Genomic DNA, 23,347 nt, shown 5'->3' with positions numbered 1-23,347 from the left:
AGAGCTACCGCCCACGTCTGCTAGAGAAGCCAATCACAGCACAGGGATGTGTGATTGACTAAATATTGGGCCAATAGGAGAATTCAGAGACTACTATTGGGTTGCCAGGGAGCCTATCGTTGAGAAGAACAAGTGAGGAAGGGCTTTAAAGGTGATTCGGTCCAATCAAATGGTCGTATTTTGATTGACATGTGTAGCAAGCCAGTGAACGCTAGGAATGTCAGGGTTTGACAGGCAAGGGGAGCCAATCACGGGTTAGAAGTAGAAAAACAGTTTTGGTGAACTCACGTGGATCCAGGCAGAGAGATATGATTTCTGCGTTATGTCCAGTTTGTGGACGAATTTAAGAAGAAGCCGGTGTGCACACATAAACAAAACAATCCGCGTGGTAGTAAACGATGCTAGCGGGGCTGGCATGGGGCTCTCATTTTTAGTTTTGGGGATGAAGCGTGGGAGTCGTTACATAACAGTGCAGCGTGAGTGGGGACAAAGCGAAAGCGGCAGCTTGCAGCCCCTCACGAGGGTTTTGTTTTTATTAATCACTGGGAGCACACCTGAGGATGGCGCAGGTGCTGCGCGCTGCAGGGGGAAGTTTTAATGAGGAACTCGGAGAGCTGCAGCTGCTTTCCGGTGTACTGCTGTGGCTTTTATGTGGAAGGTGGAGCACAGCGCCTCCTAGTGACGCACTCGGAGCGTTAATAAAAATAAATAAAAGTTTCCAGCTGTAAAATAAAATGGTGTGTGAGCAGACATGTCAGGTGATCACAGGTGTGCTGTGATCTGCTGCAGACAAACAGGAATTTCAAAAACATGTTTTTCTGTTCCTGGATTTTCCTGTAAGGGACTGTTTCAAGGTGAAAATGGGACTAAAACACAGAGACTTTCACAGGACCAAGGTCAGTGTGACAGCACAGACCAAACACATGCACCTGGTTTTGTTGTCGCACTAAACTAACCCAGCGGTCTAACCTGTGCTGTGCACTGAAGGTCTGTGGTGAGTGAGCTCATGTGGTTTTCTGAGAGCAAATGAACGTGTACGCTCTATTTCACAGCTCTGACTATTGAAACCTTTAAACGTGCAAATGACTGATAGTCACATCACTGTAATTTTGTTGATGAATGAAATCTGGTGCAGCAGAAACGATGTAACTATTATTATAATCAAAGAATCCTAAATTTAAGAGTCTGAAAACATGGTGGTAGATGCTTCCATAGTGGAACAAGGTTTCAAAACTCTACTTGGACTAAAATGATTCTACACATGCAGCTTATACGAGTATGTCCTGTTGATCACTGAGATTAAAGTTGGTAAGGTTATGATTCATAATAAGCACCTGGATGCAGAGTCACGTGACTTGGTTTTCTGTTTCACTTTGTTGAGTAGAAATCTTTGCGTTTCTTCAGTTAATTGCTGGAAAACCAGACTCAGTCAAAGAATCAGGACAGTGTCCAACCCCGAGATCTGTGACACCAACAGAAACAATCGTACATACGTGTGTCCACCTTTAGTGTCACACCAACACTGCACACTGTGTTTTCTTGTGGTTTAGATGCTATGTATAAAAAGAGCTCACACCAGAGACCTACATACGTGACCACAGAGTTCCTGTTGTCGGCCTTTGGTGAATCATAATGTCCATCCTGACAGGAAGGTGAACATCATCTGCAGTCTTTTTGTCTTCATTCTTGGCTCTAATGTCACTAAAGGTAAGAACTTTGCACATTTACTGAAACCAAACAGTTTAATCTGCTCCTTGTTTCACTGTTTTCATGACGGTCTGTGTTAAACTGTGAGCTCTTGGTTTGTACTGGCGGACTCTATGTCCTCTCGCTGCATCGGGCAGGTAAATGATCAGAGTCTTGTTACGAATTCTGTGTTTGCAGGTTTCATCCATGAAGCCGTTCAGGAGAATCAGCAGGTCATTCTGAGCTGCCGTTGCTCTGTAAGGGGCAAAGTGACGTGGAGCAGAGAGAGTGCTGGAAGGCGGGTCCCTGTACATTCAGAGAGCTGCCGTCTCAGACTCGGGGACAGCTGACCGTGATCCCATCAGGTAACATCAAGCTCTTTTAATGAGGACGTGTAATTATAAAATGAGAAGGGGGAAAGAGTCCTTGTTGTGGTTTGTATATTCCAGCTGTGCGTTATGCCTCCTTTATCTCTGACAGGATAGACCTATGTATCCTTGGATGTAGCTCCTCCTCATTCATTTTAGGAAATAAGACATCCTTCAGCATGAGGCAAAAAAGGGAAATACACAAGGTGGCAGAGAAGCGCAGCGAGCGAAATAAAACAGGACGTGGAAACAAAGAAACGAACACGTGCAAAGAATGGCTGGGGGCGAGTGGGGGAGGGTGTACTTTACTATTCAGTTGTGATACCAGATGTTTTTGTTGCACATCACACAATTCATGTTGTGACTGCTGTTATCTCCTGGTTCCACGGCCATTCAAAAACACTTTGATACCTCAAACTGCTGTTTCTGCCTCCTGACAAACTGTGGAGCTAGAAGGAAAAAGGCACCTCCACCACCCCAACCGCCCCCACCCCCACCAGCCCCTCCTCCACCACGTCCATCTCCACCACCTCCACCTCCAGCTCCACCACTCTTACCAACTGAATGGACAGCAACAGTGGTAACAATGGTAACAACAACAGAACTGCCACCACCAGCAGAGGAAAACGCAGGTATGACAAGAATTAAACCACTGACAGCTCCAGCAGACAAGTCCTGGTGTGGTGGATGAGGCTCTGATTCCAGATGTTTCTTTGTCTTCCAGCTGCTGATCACCTGTGTCACATGACTGTCCGCACACTGATTGGACTGCTCTGCTTCATCATCATGAGCAGCATCACTGCTGTTACCTGGAGGAAAGGTGGACGAGCTCAAAGAGCCTCTGTGCTCTCATCATCACTGTTTTCAGACTCACTGAGGTTTAACATGACTCAGCTTTAGTGCAGATGTTTGATGGTTTTCTGCTTTGTGATCATCCAACATCTTATATTCATTTCTGTCTCTTGCAGCTCGACGGGTAGAGAAACAGAGGAGAGACAGAGGAGCAGAAAGCGGCCTGTGATCCTCCATCACACAGAAACAAGAGCCGTACAGACTGAACTGGGATCAGTTCATCGTCATCCAGTCACACAGCAAACAGCCAGTCTGAACATCAGAGGGACGACAGATTCTTCAGCATGTGATCCAGACCTACATGTAAAGTATTTGCTGCTCTGCCCTCTCAACGTCCTGCAGCTCAACAGTTCCTGTCCCGTCACGTCTCATTTCTTTGTCTTTGCTGTTTCTGGAGCTGTGCTGCATTTAGTCAACAGGCGTTAAAAACATGTTAGAAGCTCAGTTAATTTTACACGTGTTACATTCACTGTTTTGCAAATAGAGTGAGTCCATTTTTGATTTGAGTTATTTGTGTAGATGTTGTTTGAGTCAACTTACTTTACTTTTTAAGTTCATTCTGCTGACAGGGGGCACGAAACTAGACAAACAAATTCAATAATCAAATAAATTAATGCTTTCATATTTGTATTGACCACAGCAGCCACAGAAACAATAAGAAAACGAGGCTACAGCCCACAGGCTGTCACAACAGCACACAGTGTCCGCTCTGACCTATGGTATGCAAATAAGGACATGAATTAAAAACAAAAATCTCGGCATTACAATTAAAGATTACATGATTACATAAAGATTACATGCCGAGATTACAACAAAAGAAATTACTAAATCTATCGGTGTATTAAAAATGGTAAGAGTCCAGACCCAGATGGGTTTACAAACAGTTTAAGATCAAACTTGCTCCATATCTGTTTAAACTGTACAACCATGCATACAATGTGGGCACCTTACCACCAACATTGAATGAAGCAGTTATTACTGTACTCCCCAAAAAAGGTAAAGTCTTGGAGGAAGTGGGATCATACAAACCTATCTCTTTATTAAATTTGGATCATAAAGTCCTGGCTACAACACTAGCGAGTAGACTCAGTATGGTGATAGATAAACTGGTACATTCAGATCAAACAGGCTTTATAGCAGATAGGAGTTCCCTTAATAATCTAAGGCGTCTATTTAATATAATTTACTCCTCTAAGGTGCAACAGGATCTACTTATACTCAGCTTAGATGCTGAAAAGGCATTTGATCATGTGGAGTGGCCCTATCTCTTTGCTGTCTTAGAGAAATTTCAATTGGGACAAGATTTGGCCCCTTCGCCGGTTACAGGACCAACTGGGGGAAAAGTGAAGTATTGCCCATCAAATCTGAAAGTAGTGAGTGGCTTACATCTCTACCATTTAAAATAACTTGTGAAAAAATTACATATCTGGGCATCTCAATAACAAGAAAATGTAGTTCACTAGTGAAAGAAAACTGTCTCCCTCTACTGGAGAAGCTAAAAAACAACATCCAGTTTTGGAGGACGCTCCCTATCTCATTTGTAGGAAGAGTGAACTCAGTAAGGTCTTTCTCCCGCAATATCTGTACTTGGTCCGAAATATCCCGATTTTTTTGCCCAAATCTTTCTTCAAAAAGTTGGATGCCATTATTATGTCGTTTATATGGAACTGGAAAACGCATAGAATAAAGAAAGAACATCTTTGTAAAGGCCTTGGAGGACTTGCACTGCCTGCATTATTACTGGGCATCAAATTTAAGAATAAGTTCCCTCTTACTTGATGATACAGCGTTACTCCCCCACGGTCTGCAGGACTGCCTTCCTTACTGTGTTGGTGGAATATTACTTCTACTCCCTTGACAAGTGCACACTATAACTATAACCAGAGATCCATACCACCACTATCGATGAGTATGTTACAGCTAACCACTCTTTCCTTCCATCATGTGCAGACGGAGCTTTCAATGTGTGGCAGGAACTGGGAATTCGTAAATTAAAAGGCTTGTATTCAAACGATGCCTTCATGTCATTTCAACAGTTAATAGATAGATTTGGACTACAGCGCAGCCATCTTTTAAGATATCTTCAACTACGGAATAATATCTGCACACGTCGTCCGACACCTTGGATAGAAGCCTTAGTGATAGCCGGGGTCCGAACAGAGAATCTCATTATTCTATGACGCACTACAGGAGATGAGTGCACCTTCAACTCATTCATCCAAAAGGAATTTGGGATTTCCCTATCGGAAGATTTTTGGCTTTTTATTAATTCCCGTCACTGCCTAATTCAGTATAACATTGTACACACGTTACATTACTCAAGGGAAAGACTTCACAAAATGTACCCAGACTGCTCCCCCCTCTGTGAAAAATGTATGACACATTATGGAAATGCACTTCAGGGTTTTTGGTGTGACATTTTCACCTGTCTGTCTAATATTCTTAAAACCAAGATTGATCAAAATCCACCAGTAATTATCTTTGGGATCTCCAAAGAAGCACAAAGCTTACAACATGCTCAAAAAAGTCTTGTGGGAGTCATGGAAAGGTCGCTAGAAAAACCGCAACCACCAAGTACCTGCAGAGGGTCAGGCAAGTCCTGAGGAGTCAGCTGAACGATAAGAACAAGACCCGGGCCATCAACACCTGCCCTGATGTGATCAGGTACCCTGCTGGGATAATAAGCTGCCCAAAGAAGGAGATAGAAGCCACTGACATCAAGTCCAGGAAGCTCTTGACCATGCATGGAGGGTTTCACCCCAAGTCCAGCACCCTGAGGCTGGTTGGTTAGTTGTTGGTGGTACTAATGTTCACGATGCAGCAGCTGCATCTATTTTTAGTTTCTGTTCATGCTTTCCTCTCTCAGCTTTTCAGCTCCACCTTTTCAACACTTCTTCCACGAGGGCTGAGTGGGCATGTGTGACTCAGACAGGTGTTGATGATGCCGTGCTTCCTTTTCACATTCAGCTACACCGTCTGGACCGGCAGCCTTGTAATTTGGATTTCATCACTATGACCAAATTAATTATCACAATTATTTTCATCAATATTTGATTCCAATTATTTGTTACAATAATTATTGATTTTAGTGGCAAAATATTACGGTGCTGTCTCATAGACGTAACCCTGCTTTCACAGCCATGCTGTGCTGCTTTCCTGCTGTTAGACAAATTCTATTCAATTTCATTGTAGCAACAAATCACAAGAGCAGGCACCTCAGCATGCTCTGTATGGTAAGATAAAGACTACACTAATACAGAGAAACCATCTGGGGCCGAGAGGAGGAAGACAGGACAAAGACACGCTGTGAAGACTGCCACAGATTAAAAATAACTAATGCAGAGAGGTCTATAAATACATAGTGACTGAACAATAAACTCCCAGTGCATCATGGGAATCTCCCAGCAGCCTACAGCTATATGTTTTGAGAGCAAAGTGCTGATATGGTACTACAAGGTCATTAAGATAAGATGGGCCTGAATATTCAATATCTTGTATGTGAGGAGCAGGTTTCAGTGCACCTGCATGATCGATGTGCCACACAGCTGAGGAGTCCTCTCTTCGTCTTCTGCTGTTGCAGACATTTGAATTCTGTTGTATTCTTTACTTGCGCAGACTAGACGGAGGAAACGTCACACTGCATGTGTCTGATGGCAGTTCACACATCTTCTGTATGCGTCTAAAAAGACACTGTGGTGTGCTGAGGACCTGCAAACACGACCGCACAGTTCCTGTTTTCAGCTTAAAGTAAAAATAACACATGAGTCAGTTTGAGTTAGCAGAGCTGCTCTTTGAGATATTACATAAGAAACAAAACCATCCACGAACTTTAGTTTAGCTGAGTTGTGGATGGACTCAGTACAGTTTTTTTGACCTTGTATATAAAGCACCTCTTTGTCTGTGGTTACGTGTGGGCAAACCCACACATAACCACAGAGTTCCTGCTCTCAGCCCGAAGTATTAGCTCAGATGCTAATCTGAGTACAGAACGATGGTGACAGTGAACATCTCCTGCTGTGTTGTTATAGGCTCTCACTGTCATGGTCTCCGCGCCCGGCCGGCCCCACAGGGCTACATGTGGTGTTTGGTTCTCTCTCTCTCTGCCTGGGCGGAGCTCACTGTGGGCTCCGCCCTTGGCCCACACACCTGTCAACAATCAGCGGTCATCACCTGGAGCACTATTTGAGGCTGGAACACAGATCCTCTCGTCGCTGGGTGGTTGTACTACAGACGTTAGTGTTTCTCCCAGCGCTGGTGAACCTGTGATTCGTGTGTGACTTCCCTCTCTTCTGCGACAGACTTTCCGTACCTGTGACCCCCCAGTCGTGTGAACGTGTGTGAGTTTGGGCAAGAAGACGTGAGCGAGTGTGAGAGAGCTTCCCCTCCACTGTATATATCGTGCACTGGTGCTGTGAATAAACTGTTTTTTGGAGACGCCTACGGCTCTGCGCTTGAGTTCCTACTACCAGACGCTCACTGCATTTTGTCTTTTGTGTTTAAATGTGTTTGTAAGATTTAATCTATGAAGTAACTGAGGAGAAGCAGGACATTGTTCAGAGGGTAATGTTTAGTTTAATGTCTAAACACGATGTGTAAGATATGTCCTCTGACTGTGCCGACTGCAATCCAACATTAACTATGTAACATGGGGGAGGCTGCGAGCTGTCTCAGCCTCCTGCATCAGCTGGGAGCTCGAGCGAGCGTTTCCAGCCGGCCACAAACTCCACGTCGCTCCCTGAGCTTGAGAAGCGTCCTGAGCACGCTGCGTGTCCTGCACAGCTGCAGCTAGCTCTGTCTCACCAGAGGTTTCCACACCGTCTGGTCCATTTGCGTCTCCGCCCGACCGGTCATCAGCGCCCTGTCCCACTCTGCTCCTGGGTCTCTGCTGCCATCAGCCAGTTTCTGATGCAGGTTTCTTTAAATCCTCTTTGTGTTTCAGAAGTCACACTTCCCCGAACGCCTTTAGCACCAACACTGTATTTGCACACGGTCATGCGCACAAAACAGGAAACACTATTAAAAGACAGTGAGAGGTGTTAAGGCCGTTCATAAATAACTCCTGATAATCTTCTCATGAAGAAAAGATGAAGTCAGAGTTTAAATCTTTTCTGTCTGTATCAGGATGGCAGCAAACATCTGCTGCTGTCTTTTTGCCTTTTTCCTGAGCTGTAAAGTCACTGCAGGTAAGAACCGTTTACATTCATTCTGAACATGTTGACCTAAATGTTTAAACTTGTTCTTTACACCTTAATGATAAGTTTGCATATTGAAGCCTGTGTCAGTGGTGTGTGGTGCAGCTGATTTAATTTAAAAAACCTCAGTAAAGATTTAATCTTAATCCAGCTGCAGCCAAATGTTCACTTGTATTTTTATGATATTGTGTTTTGCAGGTTTGATGCATGAAGTGGCTGAAGAAGAGCGCTCCGTTGTTCTGAGGTGTCCTCTCTCCGAGGAGCGCAGAGTGACGTGGAGCAGAGAGAGAAATGACAGCAGAGAGGAGATCCTGACAGCCGATGGCGGACGTTTAATAAGACACGATGACATCACCAAGCAGTACACTGCATACGACGACCTGTCGCTCTACATTTACAGAGCTGCTGTCTCGCACTCGGGAACCTACTTCTGTGACGATAAAGCTGCTGTGGCGCTCACAGTGATCCCGTCAGGTGACAGCAAACTTATTCGATTTTTCAGTCTTCAGTTGGGTTTTTCCCAACATGATGTGGATATTTTCTCAGTGCTGAGGTCATAACAGTCTCTGAGTCAGATGTTGCTCACATCTGAGCAGTCAGTGTGGGTCAGAGGTTAGCTTAGCTTCCCCGCTGACATCACCTGCTGGGCCAAAACTGGCTGCACTGGTGCAACTACAGAAACTGATAAATGGTTAAGAAATGACACGATGTCTTCTCCACATACCGAGAATTATTGTTATAGTAGTAGTTTATAATTAGGAAAGCCTGCTTTTCAAAAGAAACCCTTATGACGTTACATCGTTATGTAAATTTCCGGTACATCTAAATTTGCATAATGAACGTTGGCTCACTGGTGTGGCTCTGCTGGTGAGCAGGTAACATGTGCCGCATGGCCCCAGTGTAGCTGCGTGTCTGCCACAAAAAGCATCTGAAACAGCACAGACTAGAAACGCTTTGCCTCTCTGACCGTTACATCAGCCCAGGCTTATGACCCTGAACTCAGGTCTGAATATGTGAGGTCATGTGACCATGTTTCTCTGTCTCTCGAGAACATTTCATTTTGTTTAGAGAGGTGCACTGAAGATGGAAGACAGGAGTGGCAGAGAAGTGAGGGTGGTGCAACTCATGTATAAGAGCAGAGAGACGGGTGTGAAGGTGCAGGTGGGATTACATCAGGGATCGGCTTTTAGCTCCTTCCTGTTTGCAGTGATGGAAAGACTGACAGATGAGGTCAGGCCGGAGTCTCTGTGGACTCTGATGTTTGCAGACGACACTGTGATCTGCAGTGAGAGCCTGGAGAGGTGGAGGAGAGCCTGGAGAGGAGAATGAAAGTCAGAAGACAGACCGAATGCATGTGTGTGAACCTTAGACAGGTGCTGACCCCGTAATGTTCATGTTTACTGTGCACAGGAACAATGAGACTCGCTGTTGTGGGGGGGAGGAACGTCACCCTGAGATGCCCTCATGCTGGTCGAAGATCAGGAAGTCCATCGTGGAGCAGAAGTTTTGCTGGAAAACAACAGATAGTCTGCCCTCATGCTTCCACTGTGGGCCAGATGTTGATTATTCCAGATGTTCAGCTTGCTGACTCCGGACTGTACCACTGTGATGGAAAACCAGCTGCTTATCTAAAAGTGATCAAAGAGGAGAAATCTGACAGCGGTGAGAATAAGACAGTGAATATAAAATATCTCATGGTAGTGACCTTGGGGCGGGGTGTGGTTTGTGGCTCAGCTGCCTGGGAGGGGTGGAGCAATGGATTCAGGGTGTGGTGTCAGGGGAGGTTTACTCACACACGTGACCTAATTATCCAATCATGTTGCTGGGACCTGAGATACCTGTGTGTGACACAGAAGGAGGGCAGCTGGAAAATAAAAGACATTTAAAAAGTGCAACTCCAGATGGCCAAGCTGGCAGCCATGCAGCAGCCATGCAGCAGCCATGCAGCAGGAGCAGCCTCCAACCTGCGATGTGACCTGAAAAAATCTGAAATGAGAGGAGGGTCAAGTATGAAGGAACGTGTCACGGTCCTGGGTCGGTGACCCAGTGTTTTGTGTTTTTGAATTATTATATAGCTTTTGAGTTCATGATTTATCCCCGCTCGTCTCCCAGTTTCTCTCAGGAGAGCATCTGATCTGTCAGGGCTCTGTGTGCAGGCGGAGGGAGAGGAGGACCCTGAATACAACTCCAAACCTCAGCTTTATTGCTGGCACGGAAACAAAACATGAAGTGAACACTGAATACTGTCACAGGCATAATCTGATGGTACGACGCGACACAGGAGGGAGACACAGCTGGGAGGGGTTGGACTAACGAGACAGGGGGAGCAAAGCTGCACACACTAACATAAGACAGACTTTCACAATAAAACAGGAAACCACTAAACAAAGACGCAGACACGACACAGAGAGACAGACTACACACTGAACTAAACCTGCGATAAACATGAGAACACAAAAGCTAAGAACCTAAGAAGTCTTTCCGTTGGTCTGAGGCTGACCTGGTCCCCTAAAGAGCAAAATGACTTCCAACCCTGTGATGTGAACTGGGGTCCTCTGCTGGAGGTGATCTCGGATTGAGCTCTTGTGGCGCTTGAAGATGAAGCGACCAAAAGTTTAGCGGTTTCAGTAGCTGTGGGGAGTTTGTCCAAGGCTATAAAGTCAGTGGCTTTGGAGAATCTATCAATTACAGAGAGAATTACGGATTTACCTGCCGAGATGAGCAAACTGGTGACGAAGTCCAGACAAATGTGTGACCAAGTGCAGGAAGGTATGGCTAATGGCTGCAGTAGTCTGGTTTTGCTCCTGGTGCAGGTCTCGCAGGCGGAGACGTACTCCCGCGCACGTTTCCCACCAGAAGTGGTGCTTCGGTAAGGCGATGGTTCAACCTGCTCTGTGGTGACAGGAGAATTTAGATATGTGAGTCCGAACGTGGGAACAAAACGGCGATCTGGAGGTTGGAGGAGGTCAGGGTTAGGGGAGCGCATCTGTAACCGGAAGGTCGCCGGTTCGATCCCCGGGCTCTCTGTCCTGGTCGTTGTGTCCTTGGGCAAGACACTTCACCTACCGCCTACTGGTGTTGGCCAGAGGGGCCGATGGCGCGATATGGCAGCCTGGCTTCTGTCAGTCTGCCCCAGGGCAGCTGTGGCTACAACTGTAGCTGCCTCCACCAGTGTGTGAATGTGTGTGTGAATGAATAGTGGCATTGTAAAGCGCTTTGGGTGCCTTGAAAAGCGCTATATAAATCCAATCCATTATTATTATCATCCCGTAGAGCCTGCCGGATGCTCTCCTCGATTCTCCAAGCAATGAAGGCCATTCGACAGAAAGCTGGGAGCACTCTATCCCAAAAAGTTGATTCTGTTCATCTGGACATTGTGTTGTCAGTGGGAGAAACATTTGATCATCATCCAGGTGACTTCTTCAGCCTCGGCTGAAGAAGTCACCTGGATGATGATAAAAATTTATAAACAGGACATTTGCATAATAACGGAAACTAGCACAACTGAATGAACCATGGGCTGTGAGGTCAGTGCCTGGATCATTAACATGTGGTTGTCCTTCTCTCCTGGATCAGCTGGAGCTTTCTTTAGGAGCCTTCCCAGCTTTGACAAAAGTCCGGCTGGGATAACCACATTTACTCAGGGCCTTCCTGATGTTCTTCTGCCTCCCTGGCTGCTGTGTCAGTGGGGATGGTGTTCGCTCTGTGTTGTAGCGTCCTGATGACGCCCAGTTTGAGCTCCAGTGGATGATGAGAGTCAAACCTTAGATACTGATCCGTATGTGTAGGTTTACGGTACACATCAGCTTGTAGATGTCCCCCATTACTGATGGAAATCTCACAGTCTAAGAAGGCTAACCTGCCCCTGTTCATATCCTCCCTGGTGAATCTGATGTGTCGGTCCACTGAGTTAATGTGATCCGTGAAATGTGGAACGTCCTGAGATTTGATTGTCACCCAGGTGTCATCCACATACCTGAACCAATGACTTGGTGATGTTCCAGGATATGAGAGACAAAATGAGTAAAAAATTTTCATTTTTAAAGAATTTATTTGCAAATTATGGTGGAAAATAAGTATTTGGTCGCCTACAAACAAGCAAGATTTCTGGCTCTCACAGACCTGTAACTTCTTCTGTAAGAGGCTCCTCTGTCCTCCTCTTGTTACCTGTATTAATAGCACCTGTTTTTGCTCGTTATCAGGATAAAAGACACATGTCCACAACCTCAAACAGTCACACTCCAAACTCCACTATGTCCAAGACCAAAGAGCTGTCAAAGGACACCAGAAACAAAATTGTAGATCTGCAGCGGGCTGGGAAGACTGAATCTGCAATAGGCAAGCAGCTTGGTGTGAAGAAATCAACTGTGGGAGCAAGACCAGTGATAATCTCCGTCGACCTGGGGCTCCATGGAAGCTCTCACCCCGTGGGGTCGATCACATGAACGGTGAGCAAAGATCCCAGAACCACACGGGGGGCGCGAGCGAATGACCTGCAGAGAGCTGGGACCAAAGTAACAAAGGCTAACGAAGCCGCCAGGGACTCAAATCCTGCAGTGCCAGACGTGTCGCTCTGATTAAGCTGGTGCACGCCCAGGCCCGTCTGAAGTTTGCTAGAAAGCATTTGGATCCAGAAGAGGACTGAGAGAATGTCATATGTTCAGATGAAGCCAAAATAGATCTTTTTGCTAAAAAGTCTAATTGTTGTGTTTGGAGGAGAAAGAATGCTGAGTTGCATCCAAAGAACAGCATACCTGCTGTGAAGCATGGTGGGAACATCAGGCTGTGGGGCAACAGTGCAGAGGTGGGACCAAGTCATTGTTTTGCAAGTCTCATGTAAGTCTCAAGTCTTTATCCTCAAGTCAGAGTCGAGTCTCAAGTCACTGTAAAAGTCCGAGTAAAGTCACAAGTCTGAAACTTTGAATTTCAAGTCTTAAAAAAAAAAAAAGAAAAGCATGTTGCAGTTATGCTAAATGTAAATATTAGACCGTGTGATTTTTAAATCTGTTTTTCTCAACACATGACAAAATAGTGAACTTAGAAAATATACACAAATTGTGAAATTGCACCTCTTTAAAATGCAGCTCAATTAAACCTAGCTCCAAGAATAATTTTCACCAACAGTTCTGAGATAAGCTGCATGTTATTCTTGGATGCGGTTGTAGGACCGGCTTTAAAATGACAAAAATATCATACACATTAAAAAACCTGTATCACCAACGGAGCCTGGACAACATTTGCCAGTTAGATGAAGTCATGAAGCACCGCCTACCGTTCTTTATGCAACTCCAACTGCTGGAAGTTGCTCCATCTCTGTCTGTGATTCTCTGCTTGCATGTTTTGCATATTGCGTTTCGGTTTTTTGTTGACTACTTCATAGTTTATGTACCTGGAAAAAATAACATTTTTGAGCGTTTTTTTTCTTCTTAAAAAAGAAATCTGGTTAATTTGATTGGCTGTGCTACAGCTCACACACACATACGTACGGAGTGTGGTTGGAATAAACGAATGAATGAATTGAATTAATGATGCACACTTTCTATATAATGTGTGTGTTAAATTTTAGATTTGGGGTGAAATATCAAGTCTTTTCAAGTAAACCGGTTCAAGTCCCAGGTCATTGGTGTAAAAGTCCAAGTCAAGTCACAAGTCTTAGAACATTTTTTCAAGTCAAGTCTAAAGTCATAAAATTAATGACTCGAGTCCAAGTCATGTGACTCGAGTCCACACCTCTGCAACAGTGTGTGAAAACCTCGCTAAGACTTACAGGAAACATTTGACCTCTGTCATTGCCAACAAAGGGTATATAACAAAGTACTGAGATCAACTTTTGTTACTCACCAAATACTTATTTTCCACCACGATTTACAAATCAGTTCTTTAAAAATGAGACGATGTGATCTTTGTCCTCATTTTGTCTCATAGTTGACGCATACCTGTGATGGAAGAACTCTCTCATCTTTTGAAGTGGGAGAACTTGCACAATTGGTGGCTGACTAAATGCTTTTTTGCCCCACTGTAGCTGTGGCGTAGTGTGTTTGTTCACAGAAAAGTAATTTTCACTTTCCAGTACAGACACAGTTTTGTTGTTGTCGGTAGTCAACAACAAATCCTGAGGAAATATTAACAGGAAACATTAATATTCATTTCCTATAAAAAGACTCTGAGATGTGCAGAAGATGTGCGTGTAAACCACACAGTTCCTGTAAACCACACAGTTCCTGTTCTCAGCAGAAACAGAAGCCTGGGTCAGCTGTTGCAGTTATTTCAGTGCATCAGGATGTGGGTGAACATTTGCTGTCTTTGTGCTTTTATTCTGGGCTCTGATGTCTCTGCAGGTACAGGCTTCTAACACTCCGCCTTTCATGTGTAAACAGATAATTTGGTATTGTTAGATATTTTCACAGATTATGTTTCACAGATTTAATCTATAGAGAAGCTGAGGAGCAGCAGCCCATCACTCTGCCCTGTCCTCGCCCTCAGGGCAACGTGACCTGGAGCAGAGAGACAGAAGGGAGGAAAGTTATCATACTTACAGTTTTTAATGACGGTGTAATGAGACACGATGATCCAGGAGAACATTACCATGCATTCGTGGATAAGTCACTGCACATTCGTGGAGCTGCTGTCTCAGACTCTGGAACATACCTGTGCAATAACGAAACGGCCGCAGAGCTGAGGGTGATCCCGCCAGGTAACGTCAAACTTTCACTTCCCTTTTTCTGTTTTTGAATCTTAAACCCACACGTAATATTAGAATCGTTTTCTGTTGACATGTCCCAGAGAGGATGTGAATAACTGTCCTCTTCATGACGTGATGCACTTTAGAAAGCGCTGTTACAAAGGTAGATTTTCACTTCATTGCTCTCTACTGTAAGTCGTGTAGAGTTACATGTTGAGACTGAATCACCTCACATCTGTACAGTAAGCCAGTCAGCATAGACCCCAATGAGGACTGGACACAGAACAAACCGAGTTCGACTGTTCACGTAAACCAGCGTTTTGAGTATTTTGTATTTTCTAATGTTAGATTCAATTAACACAAAGTTCTGGTGTTATTATTTGGTTATGGTTAAGTCGAGTATTATTCTAGTTTATGTTTAATCAATGTCCAGGTGTTCATGAGTCTTTTCCTGTTTGTGAAGTCTGATCAAACAGTGACCCCACATGCCGCTGACACTCTTGTTCACAGTCTGGATCGATTACTGCAGCTCTCTTCTTTTGGTCTTAGTCAAAAATCTATCCATGAGCTTCAACGTATCCAGAACTCTGCTGCCCGTATTATCACCAGGACCCCTTCTATGCACCACATCACCCCTGCTCTTTTAACAGGAAGGAACCTCTGGCAGAACCAGGCTCAGGGAGGGGCGGGGCCATCTGCTGTGATTGGTTGGGGTGAGAGAAGGAAGACAGGATAAAGACATGCTGTGGAAGAGAGACAGAGGTTAATAACAGATATGATTCAATGCAGAGAGGTCTGTTAACACATAGTGAGTGAGAAAGGTGACTGGAAAGGAAAAACTCAGTGCATCATGGGAATCCCCCGGCAGCCTACGTCTATTGCAGCATAACTAAGGGAGGATTCAGGGTCACCTGGTCCAGCCCTAACTATATGCTTTAGCAAAAAGGAAAGTTTGAAGCCTAATCTTGAAAGTAGAGATAGTGTCTGTCTCCTGAATCCAAACTGGAAGCTGGTTCCACAGAAGAGGGGCCTGAAAACTGAAGGCTCTGCCTCCCATTCTACTTTTAAATACTCTAGGAACAACAAGTAGGCCTGCAGAGCGAGAGCGAAGTGCTCTAATAGGGTGATATGGTACTACAAGGTCATTGAGATAAGATGGGGCCTGATTATTTAAGACCTTGTATGTGAGGAGCAGGATTTTGAATTCTGGATTTAACAGGAAGCCAAAACAGGAGAAATCTGCTCTCTCTTTCTAGTCCCTGTCAGGACTCTTGCTGCAGCATTTTGGATCAGCTGAAGGCTTTTCAGGGAGTTTTTAGGACTTCCTGATAATAATGAATTGCAGTCGTCCAGCCTGGAAGTAATAAATGCATGAACTAGTTTTTCAGCGTCACTCTGAGACAGGATATTTCTAACTTTAGAGATGTTGCACAAATGGAAGAAAGCAGTCTTACATATTTGTTTAATATGTGCGTTGAAGGACATGTCCTGGTCAAAAATGACTCCAAGGTTCCTCACAGTGTTACTGGAGGCCAAGGTAATGCCATCCAGAGTAAGAATCTGCTTAGATACCACTGTGGCGGAGGTGTGGTCCCGGGCTCGGCTGCAGGGGAGGAGTGGTGCAGTGAGATCAACGGGGCGGTGCTGGAGAGGAAACAGCTGGTGGCGTTCCCTTTTTTAGTGAGACGGAGTGGGAAGGAGGCTGGGAACAGCTGAGACCGGAGCTGTCCAGACTGTGGACTGTCACAACAAACAAAAACTAAAAATAAACGTGGCATCTCGCTATAAAGAACTGTGTGTGTGTGTGAAGTGCATTTCACAAGTTGTGCCGAAACCTTGTCTGGTGGGAATGTCAGACCCACATGCTGCCCAGCCTTTGCAGTTCCTGGCGCAAATGCCAGCAGAGATGGCGAAGATGAGCCAAGACCAGGCGGCGCTCCAGCGTGATCAAAGCTGAAGGAGCAGGCGGACCGGCAGACCCAGGTTCTGGAGCGGCTGATTGGAGCTAAACCACTTCCAAGGTGGCCCACTAAACCTGCGGCCACCTTGGAAGTGGCCGCAGGTTTAGTGGGCTCCACGTTTGCTTCCTCTGCTGTCGGGGGAGGCTCAGACGGCGGCAGACTCAGGGCCGCCGTCTGAGCTCCTCGAGGAGCAACTTCGAGGACATGAGCCGGGCGGTGTTGGACAGGATGGATCTTGCCCCTGAGGATATTCGCCGGGGAGGATCGGCCGTTTGCTTGGGCCCGGAAACTACACGACGCGGCGGTGTGGTGGCTGCAGCCGGGATCGTCAGAGGGGGAGACGCTGCTGGTGGAGAAGTCGGTGCTGGAGCAGTTCATGGAGGGGCAATGATTTTCCAGGCGGCTCATTATAACCCCATGGCAGGGCATATAGGATATGAAAAAACTCTGGAGTGAATAACGGCCTGATTTTATTGGCCGGACATCCGGATGTGAGCCGTTGGTGCGCATCCTGCCAGCTTGTTAATCAGCCGTTCATACCAAAAGTGCCTTTGCACCCGCTCCCACTCATGGAGGTCCCGTTTGAGCGCATTGGCACAGACCTCATCGGGGTGTTTCACCAGAGTGCACGCGGCTATCGCTTTCTGTTAGTCCTGGTGGATTATGCAGCGCGATACCCGGAAGCAGTGGCGCTGCGCAACATCTCTGCAAAGAGTGTGGCGCAGGCACTGTTTCAGGTCCCGAGTCGGAATCCCGAAAGAGATCAGGGCACATCGTTCATGTCTCGCACACTGCGGGAACTGTACGAATTACTGGGCATTAACCAGCGTCCACCACCCTCATATGGACGGGCTGGTGTAGCGGTTGAACAAGACTTTAAAGTCCATGATTCGTAAGTTCATTAACGAGGATGAACGGAATTGGGATCGCTGGCTAGACCCTCTGTTATTTGCAGTGCTGGAGGTGCCCCAGGCCTCCACGGGATTTTCTCCCTTTGAACTGCTGTTCGGCAGGAAGCCGCGTGGGGTGCTCGACCTGATTAAAGAAAGCTGGGAGGACGGTCCGGGCCTCGCCAAGAATGAGATTCAGTACGTGCTGGACCTGAGAGCGAAACGCCACACTTTGGGGAGGTTGTCACGGGAGAATTTGCTCCAGGCTCAGCAGCGTCAGCAACGCCTGTATGACAGAGGGGCTAGACTCAGGCAATTTTCACTAGGAGACAGTGCTTGTATTACTCCCTTCTTCCAGCTCAAAGTTGCTTGCAAAGTGGCAAGGACACTTTGTGGTCACACGGCGAATTGGGGACATTGACTATGAGGTCAGACAGGGGAAGAGCGCCGCAGATTTATCACCTCAATCTCCTTAAAGCGTGAAGAGAGGCTGAAAACGCTTCTCTGGTGAGCCTGGTTAAGGAGAGAGAGGAGTTGGGGCCGGAGGGGCCAAATTCTATCATCCCCGCCTCCCTCCCTTGTGATGACCATCTCACACAGGCCCAGAAAGCGGATGTTGATGCCTTACAGCAGCATTTTGCAGACGTGTTCGCCCCCCTGCCCGGCCGAAGGTCTCTCATTGAGCATCATTTTGAAACACAGCCTGGCGTGACGGTGCGTTCACGGCCCTACAGGCTTCCTGAGCATAACCGGCAAATTGTTCAGAGGGAATTGGCTGAAATGCTGAAAATGGGAGTGATAGAAGAGTCGCACAGCGCCTGCTGTAGCCCCATAGTTCTTGTGGTGAAGAAGGATGGGTCTATACGGTTCTGTGTTGACTATCGCAAGGTGAATGAAGGGTCATGCTTTGATGCTTATCCCATGCCCCGGGTCGACGAGCTCCTGGACCGGTTGGGCACAGCCCGTTTTTTCACGACACTGGATTTAACCAAGGGTTACTGGCAGATTCCCTTGTCTGCCAATCCAAGGAAAAAACACCCTTCTCCAACCACAGCTACAGTATCTGGGGCACCACTTGGGGGCAGGCAGGTGCGTCCACAGGTGGAGAAGACGGCAGCTATCGCATCCTGTCCACGAAAGTAGGTTCGGCCAGACGGGTCCCTGGCCTCAGTCGGGCGGTGGGGGTGTATGTCCCTGGCTCAGCTGCAGGGGAGGAGTGGTGCAGTGAGCTCAACGGGGCGGTGCTGGAGAGGCAGGTGAGAACACAGCTGGTGGTTTTTGGTCTGATGACGGTTTCTTCCCTTTTTTTGTGAGACGGGAGAGGAGCGGGAAGGAGGCTGGGAAGAGCTGAGACTGGACTGTCACACCAAACAAAAACTAGAAATAAACGTGGCATCTCGCTATAAAGAAGTGTGTGTGTGTGTTTGTGTGTGTGTGTGTGTGTGTGTGTAGTGCATTTCACAACCATATTTCTAAGCTTTTCGGGGCCGAGTACAATAACCTCAGTTTGATCTGAATTAAGAAGCAGAAAGTTAGCGGCCATCCAGCTCTTTATGTCTTTAAGACATTCCTGCAGTTTAACTCATTGGTGTGTGTTATCTGGCTTCATGGACAGATAGAGCTGGGTGTCATCAGCATAGCAGTGTAAATGTATGCTATGTCTTCTAATGATGCTGCCTAAGGGAAGCATGTATAGTGTAAACAGAATTGGTCCTAGCACTGAACCCTGTGGAACTCCATAATTAACCTCAGTGTGTGTAGAGGACTCTCCATTTACATGCACAAACTGGAGTCTATTAGATAGATATGATACAAACCATTGTTGTAATGTCAAGTGTGGTTGTCATGTCTACGTCTCTCTATGTTTTCCTGTTTTATTTTGAAAGTCTTGTTTCCATGTTCAATGTGTTCAGTTTTGCTTCCCTGGTGGCGTCAGGTTCATTTGTGTCAGCTGTGTTTCTCCAGGTGTTTCCAGGGAATGACATCTCTAATTTAAAAACATGACTCCCATGAGGTGCAGATACATTTATGATGATGATGCGCTTTCTGCCTGAATATTTTCTGGTAGCGATGCGAAAAAGGGGAACAGGCAGTTTAGGAAAGGGTCCACTCATTAAACCCTCCTAACTTCTTTGGCGAGCAGGCTTTCAATGGCGTCTGGGTCTTTGAGAGCTGACTGGAGGTTTTTACAGGTACAAGAGACCTGATGGCTGGGTAACAATCCCTGGGTGGAAACCTTAAAAACATTTTACTAAAAAGTTCACCAAGTCTGGGTAAGGGTGATTTTTTTTAAGGCTTCTTTTAAAGCGCGAATATGTATAGGTGTCAAAACAGATAAAACTGGTCATTGTTTGGGGGGGTTGTGGGGGCATGCTGGGCAGGAATGGCCGCTGCCGCAAAAAGAGCAGGAGTGGAGATAGCAGCACTAAGACATGAGGCAACTGGAATCAGTTTCTGGAGTTGGAATTATTGCAAATGGTGCGGCCTCCTAGGTTCACGATGGGCCGCCCTTTCAGTCTGTACCTTGTGGCAAAGGCATGCTAGGAATGGATGCTGTGGGTTTGGAAATTTCTGGTTTAGAGGCTGGACCCAAGCAGGTAAGAGTGGATGTGTGGCTTATGGGCTGTCAGTTGCTTTGGGCTGGAATGCTACAAACGGAAGCAGGATGTGACGGAGCACTGCATATCTTGCAGGAGAGTGAAGATCGGACAGCGACAGTAGAGTTCCTGCCCCAGAATGTGTCCTGATCAAACTGTTGTAGGCAAGCAGCTGCTTGAGAAGTGAACTGGATGTGGTACTAGTAAAAGCTGGTGCTGCCGAAGTGTAGGGCGAGATCGAGTATTATGGTCAAGTAGGTATCGAGAACTTGTCTTTGGGAAGGGAAAGTAGTGCAGAAGATGTCTCTGTATAGTGAAAATGCAAAAGAAAACTCGAGTGGAGTGAGCTGTTTTGCCTGAGATGGGGCCGGACTGCGCATGATGGGTGGAGTGGGCTGGTTGAGTGGTGGAAGAATGAGCTGTGCTAGATCTATATATTTACTGACAATGCTTTGTTGGCGAACGTGAGCGGATACTGGGAAAGGTTTTGGAGCCAGTGGGTTGAGAGGACGAATTGCAGAGGCCAGCAAAAACTGACCAATATTAGTTGGAAACGAAGAGTCCTGGGCTGATTACCAACACTCATGGGGTTCTGTTATGTTTAAAAAAAATCTTTTTTATGTAAAGTTACTATTCTAAAGTACATTTTCTGTCTTTTATATCTTTCAAATGTTAAACACAGACAGGAAAACAACGCGAACACCACCACCAAAAACAACGACCACTTCACTGACAACAAGAACTGCAGCAACAGCGGCAGCAGCACCTGAGGAAATCTTAGGTATGAAAGCAGTTATTCAAAGAACGACTTTTGCATTATTGTGACCAGTATTTAGACAAAATATTAATTTCTGAGTGTTACCCGGTGTGTTTGTTTCAGGACAAACGTACCAGAATAATCAAGTGTTCAGTTTTGTTCCCATACAGCTGAATAACTGAGTGATCAGTGACTGTAGCTGGTGGTGGATGAGGCTCTGATTCCAGATGTTTCTTTGTCCTCCAGCTGCTGATCACCTGTGGCACATGACTGTCCGCACACTGATTGGACTGCTCTACTTAATCATCATGATCAGCATCACTGCTGTTACCCGGAGGAAAGGTGGATGAGCTCAAAGAGCCTCTGTGCTCTCATCATCACTGTTTTCAGACTCATTGAAGTTTAACATGATTCAGCTTTAGTGCAGATGTTTGTGCAGCTGCACATTTGCAGGTTTACAAATAGAAGTCCAACTGCATAAAAGTCTCTGAGAAAATGATCCTTTTAGTCTTAAGAGTTTCAACATGATGTTCAGTTTGTAAATTATAGAGTGAAACAGACTTTAAGCAGTTGTATGATTTATAACCATCCATCATATCCATGTTTATTTTGTGTGTTTTGCAGCTCGACAGATACAGAAGCGAGACACAGCAGCAGATTCTGATCTCTGATGCTCCATCACACAGAAGCAGGACACCTGTGTTAACTATATGCATCGTAGCTGCTCATGGAGACTAAAGACAGTGTGGCACAATAGCAAGCTACTGCTGCTGGGCTCCAGTTTGGCATAAGTGCCTTGCAGATTCAGTATGTACCGTTGTGTCCACAATTTTAAATCATTTGGAAAAAAATTGTTTTTTGTTTTTTTTTTCTTACAGATTTTATTTTGCTGTTTAGCTTCAGTGCGCTGTTGGCTCTGTTGTCATGGCAATAACACCAAATTATACCATGTAAAACTCTGAATAAAAATAACAAACACACCTGCTTAAAAGTAAATGTTGCTGTTGTTGCATCCCCAAGTTGGTCTACGAGTGAGGACAGTAACATCAAACTGGCTGGAAAAACAGGAGAAAACGGTGAAAACCAAAATAGAATGGGCACTCAAGGTTTCTGGCTAAATTAACAAGACCATCAATGAAGGCTAACAAACACCAACAAGCTAACAAAGACGATCAGATCCTAACTAACATACTAACAGCAGTTTCACAAACACAGAGGCCCTGAATGCAGCATCAGTCCAGTTATAAAGGCCCTGGAGAGCATTTATTGGCTACAGGCCTCAGACGTCAGCCAATCCAGTCTTTAAGTCTGTCATCATTAGCTGTGTCTGGGCCCAAACTCCGCTGCAGGTCCAAAAGTCAAACGATCACTGCAGCATCACTGAGAGTTAAAAACTGTCTAAATCCTTTCATATTTAATCAAATGATCAGTGTGGCTGATTGGCAGGTGCAACAATTATGTTTAACATCCAGGCATCCAGGAAAACAGAATTTATTAAGTTTAACGGAGAAGTTAGCAGGAAGTTAGGTCGCTAGTTTCCATTGAAATATAATATACCATGTTCTGATTGAGGCATTTCAGAAAAAATTAAGTCGTACAGCGCTGCTATCACTTCAGACATGAGTGAAGACAGAACACAAAACAGCAGTGATGTTTGTAGGGTTACTAAAGTTGGGCTAGTTGGTTTATAATGATGTGCTATGTGATCGCTAGTGACACAGCTATGTTAGCATAGCAGACACAGTAAAGCTGGACGATGAACGCTAACCTTTTTCCACTCTATAAAAGTTAATGTGAGGGTTCCCGATGGTTAGGGACAAATGCAATCGCAGGATGCTGTAAAGCCCTATGGGAGGGTTCCCCAAGAGAGACAACCCCCTGATGATCCTCTACCTAATCACATGAGCCGTGGTGTGAAAACGGGTGTGGGTCCCAATCAGCCAGGGTTTCGGGTGAGCTCATTAGGAAACCTGGCCCCACCCTATCATGTGATTTCCTGAGGTCAGATGGCCCAGGATGTGAGTGGGCGTTAAGGCGTCTGGGGAGGATCTCAGAACTGGATTATAGATGGCAGAGAGTTGGTGTCGTAAACCCCGCCTCTGTTCAAAGATGGTCACTCACAGTGGACATAGATGCTTCTTTCACTCTTTCAAACCATCTGTCCTCTCTGTCCAAACTGTGAACATTGGCATCCTCGAAAGAGTGACCTTTGACCTTAAGGCTACGTTCACACTGCAGGTCTTAATGCTCAATTCCGATTCCGAATTTCTGTCAGAATCTGCTGATTATACAAATAAAATGTTCACGTTTCTCCAACGTTGTCTTCCCAACAGTTTCACTGACATCTACGCTGGATGGACAG

The 23,347-nt window shown here is 45.7% G+C and overlaps 1 protein-coding gene across 2 annotated transcripts; it reads left to right on the top strand.

The window, feature by feature from the left end:
* Positions 1-3: 3 nt before the first annotated feature.
* Positions 4-21,968, top strand: LOC113015394 (uncharacterized). Of its 2 annotated transcripts, XM_026157415.2 has the most exons (12): positions 4-994; positions 1,551-1,707; positions 1,885-2,051; positions 2,167-2,686; positions 2,779-2,932; positions 3,023-7,273; positions 8,028-8,089; positions 8,297-8,572; positions 9,509-9,760; positions 20,911-21,009; positions 21,232-21,327; positions 21,610-21,968. In XM_026157415.2, exons 7-12 carry the CDS (start codon positions 8,029-8,031, stop codon positions 21,654-21,656), a joined length of 831 nt encoding a protein of 276 aa, XP_026013200.2. In that variant the 5' UTR covers positions 4-994; positions 1,551-1,707; positions 1,885-2,051; positions 2,167-2,686; positions 2,779-2,932; positions 3,023-7,273; position 8,028; the 3' UTR covers positions 21,657-21,968. The 2 variants fall into 2 exon arrangements, with proteins under 2 accessions (XP_026013200.2, XP_026013199.2); XM_026157414.2 differs by lacking the exons at positions 4-994; positions 1,551-1,707; positions 1,885-2,051; ... (1 more) ...; positions 2,779-2,932; positions 3,023-7,273 and having other exon boundaries at positions 7,384-8,089.
* Positions 21,969-23,347: the final 1,379 nt, after the last annotated feature.

Source organism: Astatotilapia calliptera, chromosome 22 (assembly GCF_964374335.1).
Source record: "Astatotilapia calliptera chromosome 22, fAstCal68.1, whole genome shotgun sequence".
Classification (NCBI taxonomy): domain Eukaryota; kingdom Metazoa; phylum Chordata; class Actinopteri; order Cichliformes; family Cichlidae; genus Astatotilapia; species Astatotilapia calliptera.
Note: the sequence above shows the minus strand (reverse complement) of the source record. Positions and strands in the feature narration are given on the sequence as shown.

What these genes read in the sequence shown, in the direction of transcription:
- LOC113015394 (XM_026157415.2), top strand. Translation starts at nt 8,029, where the DNA reads ATGGCAGCAAACATCTGCTGCTGTCTTTTTGCCTTTTTCCTGAGCTGT. An exon ending in GAGCTGTAAAGTCACTGCAG is followed by an intron (nt 8,090 to 8,296) that starts GTAAGAACCGTT and finishes TGTGTTTTGCAG; the next exon opens with GTTTGATGCATGAAGTGGCT. An exon ending in AGCACCTGAGGAAATCTTAG is followed by an intron (nt 21,010 to 21,231) that starts GTATGAAAGCAG and finishes TTTGTCCTCCAG; the next exon opens with CTGCTGATCACCTGTGGCAC.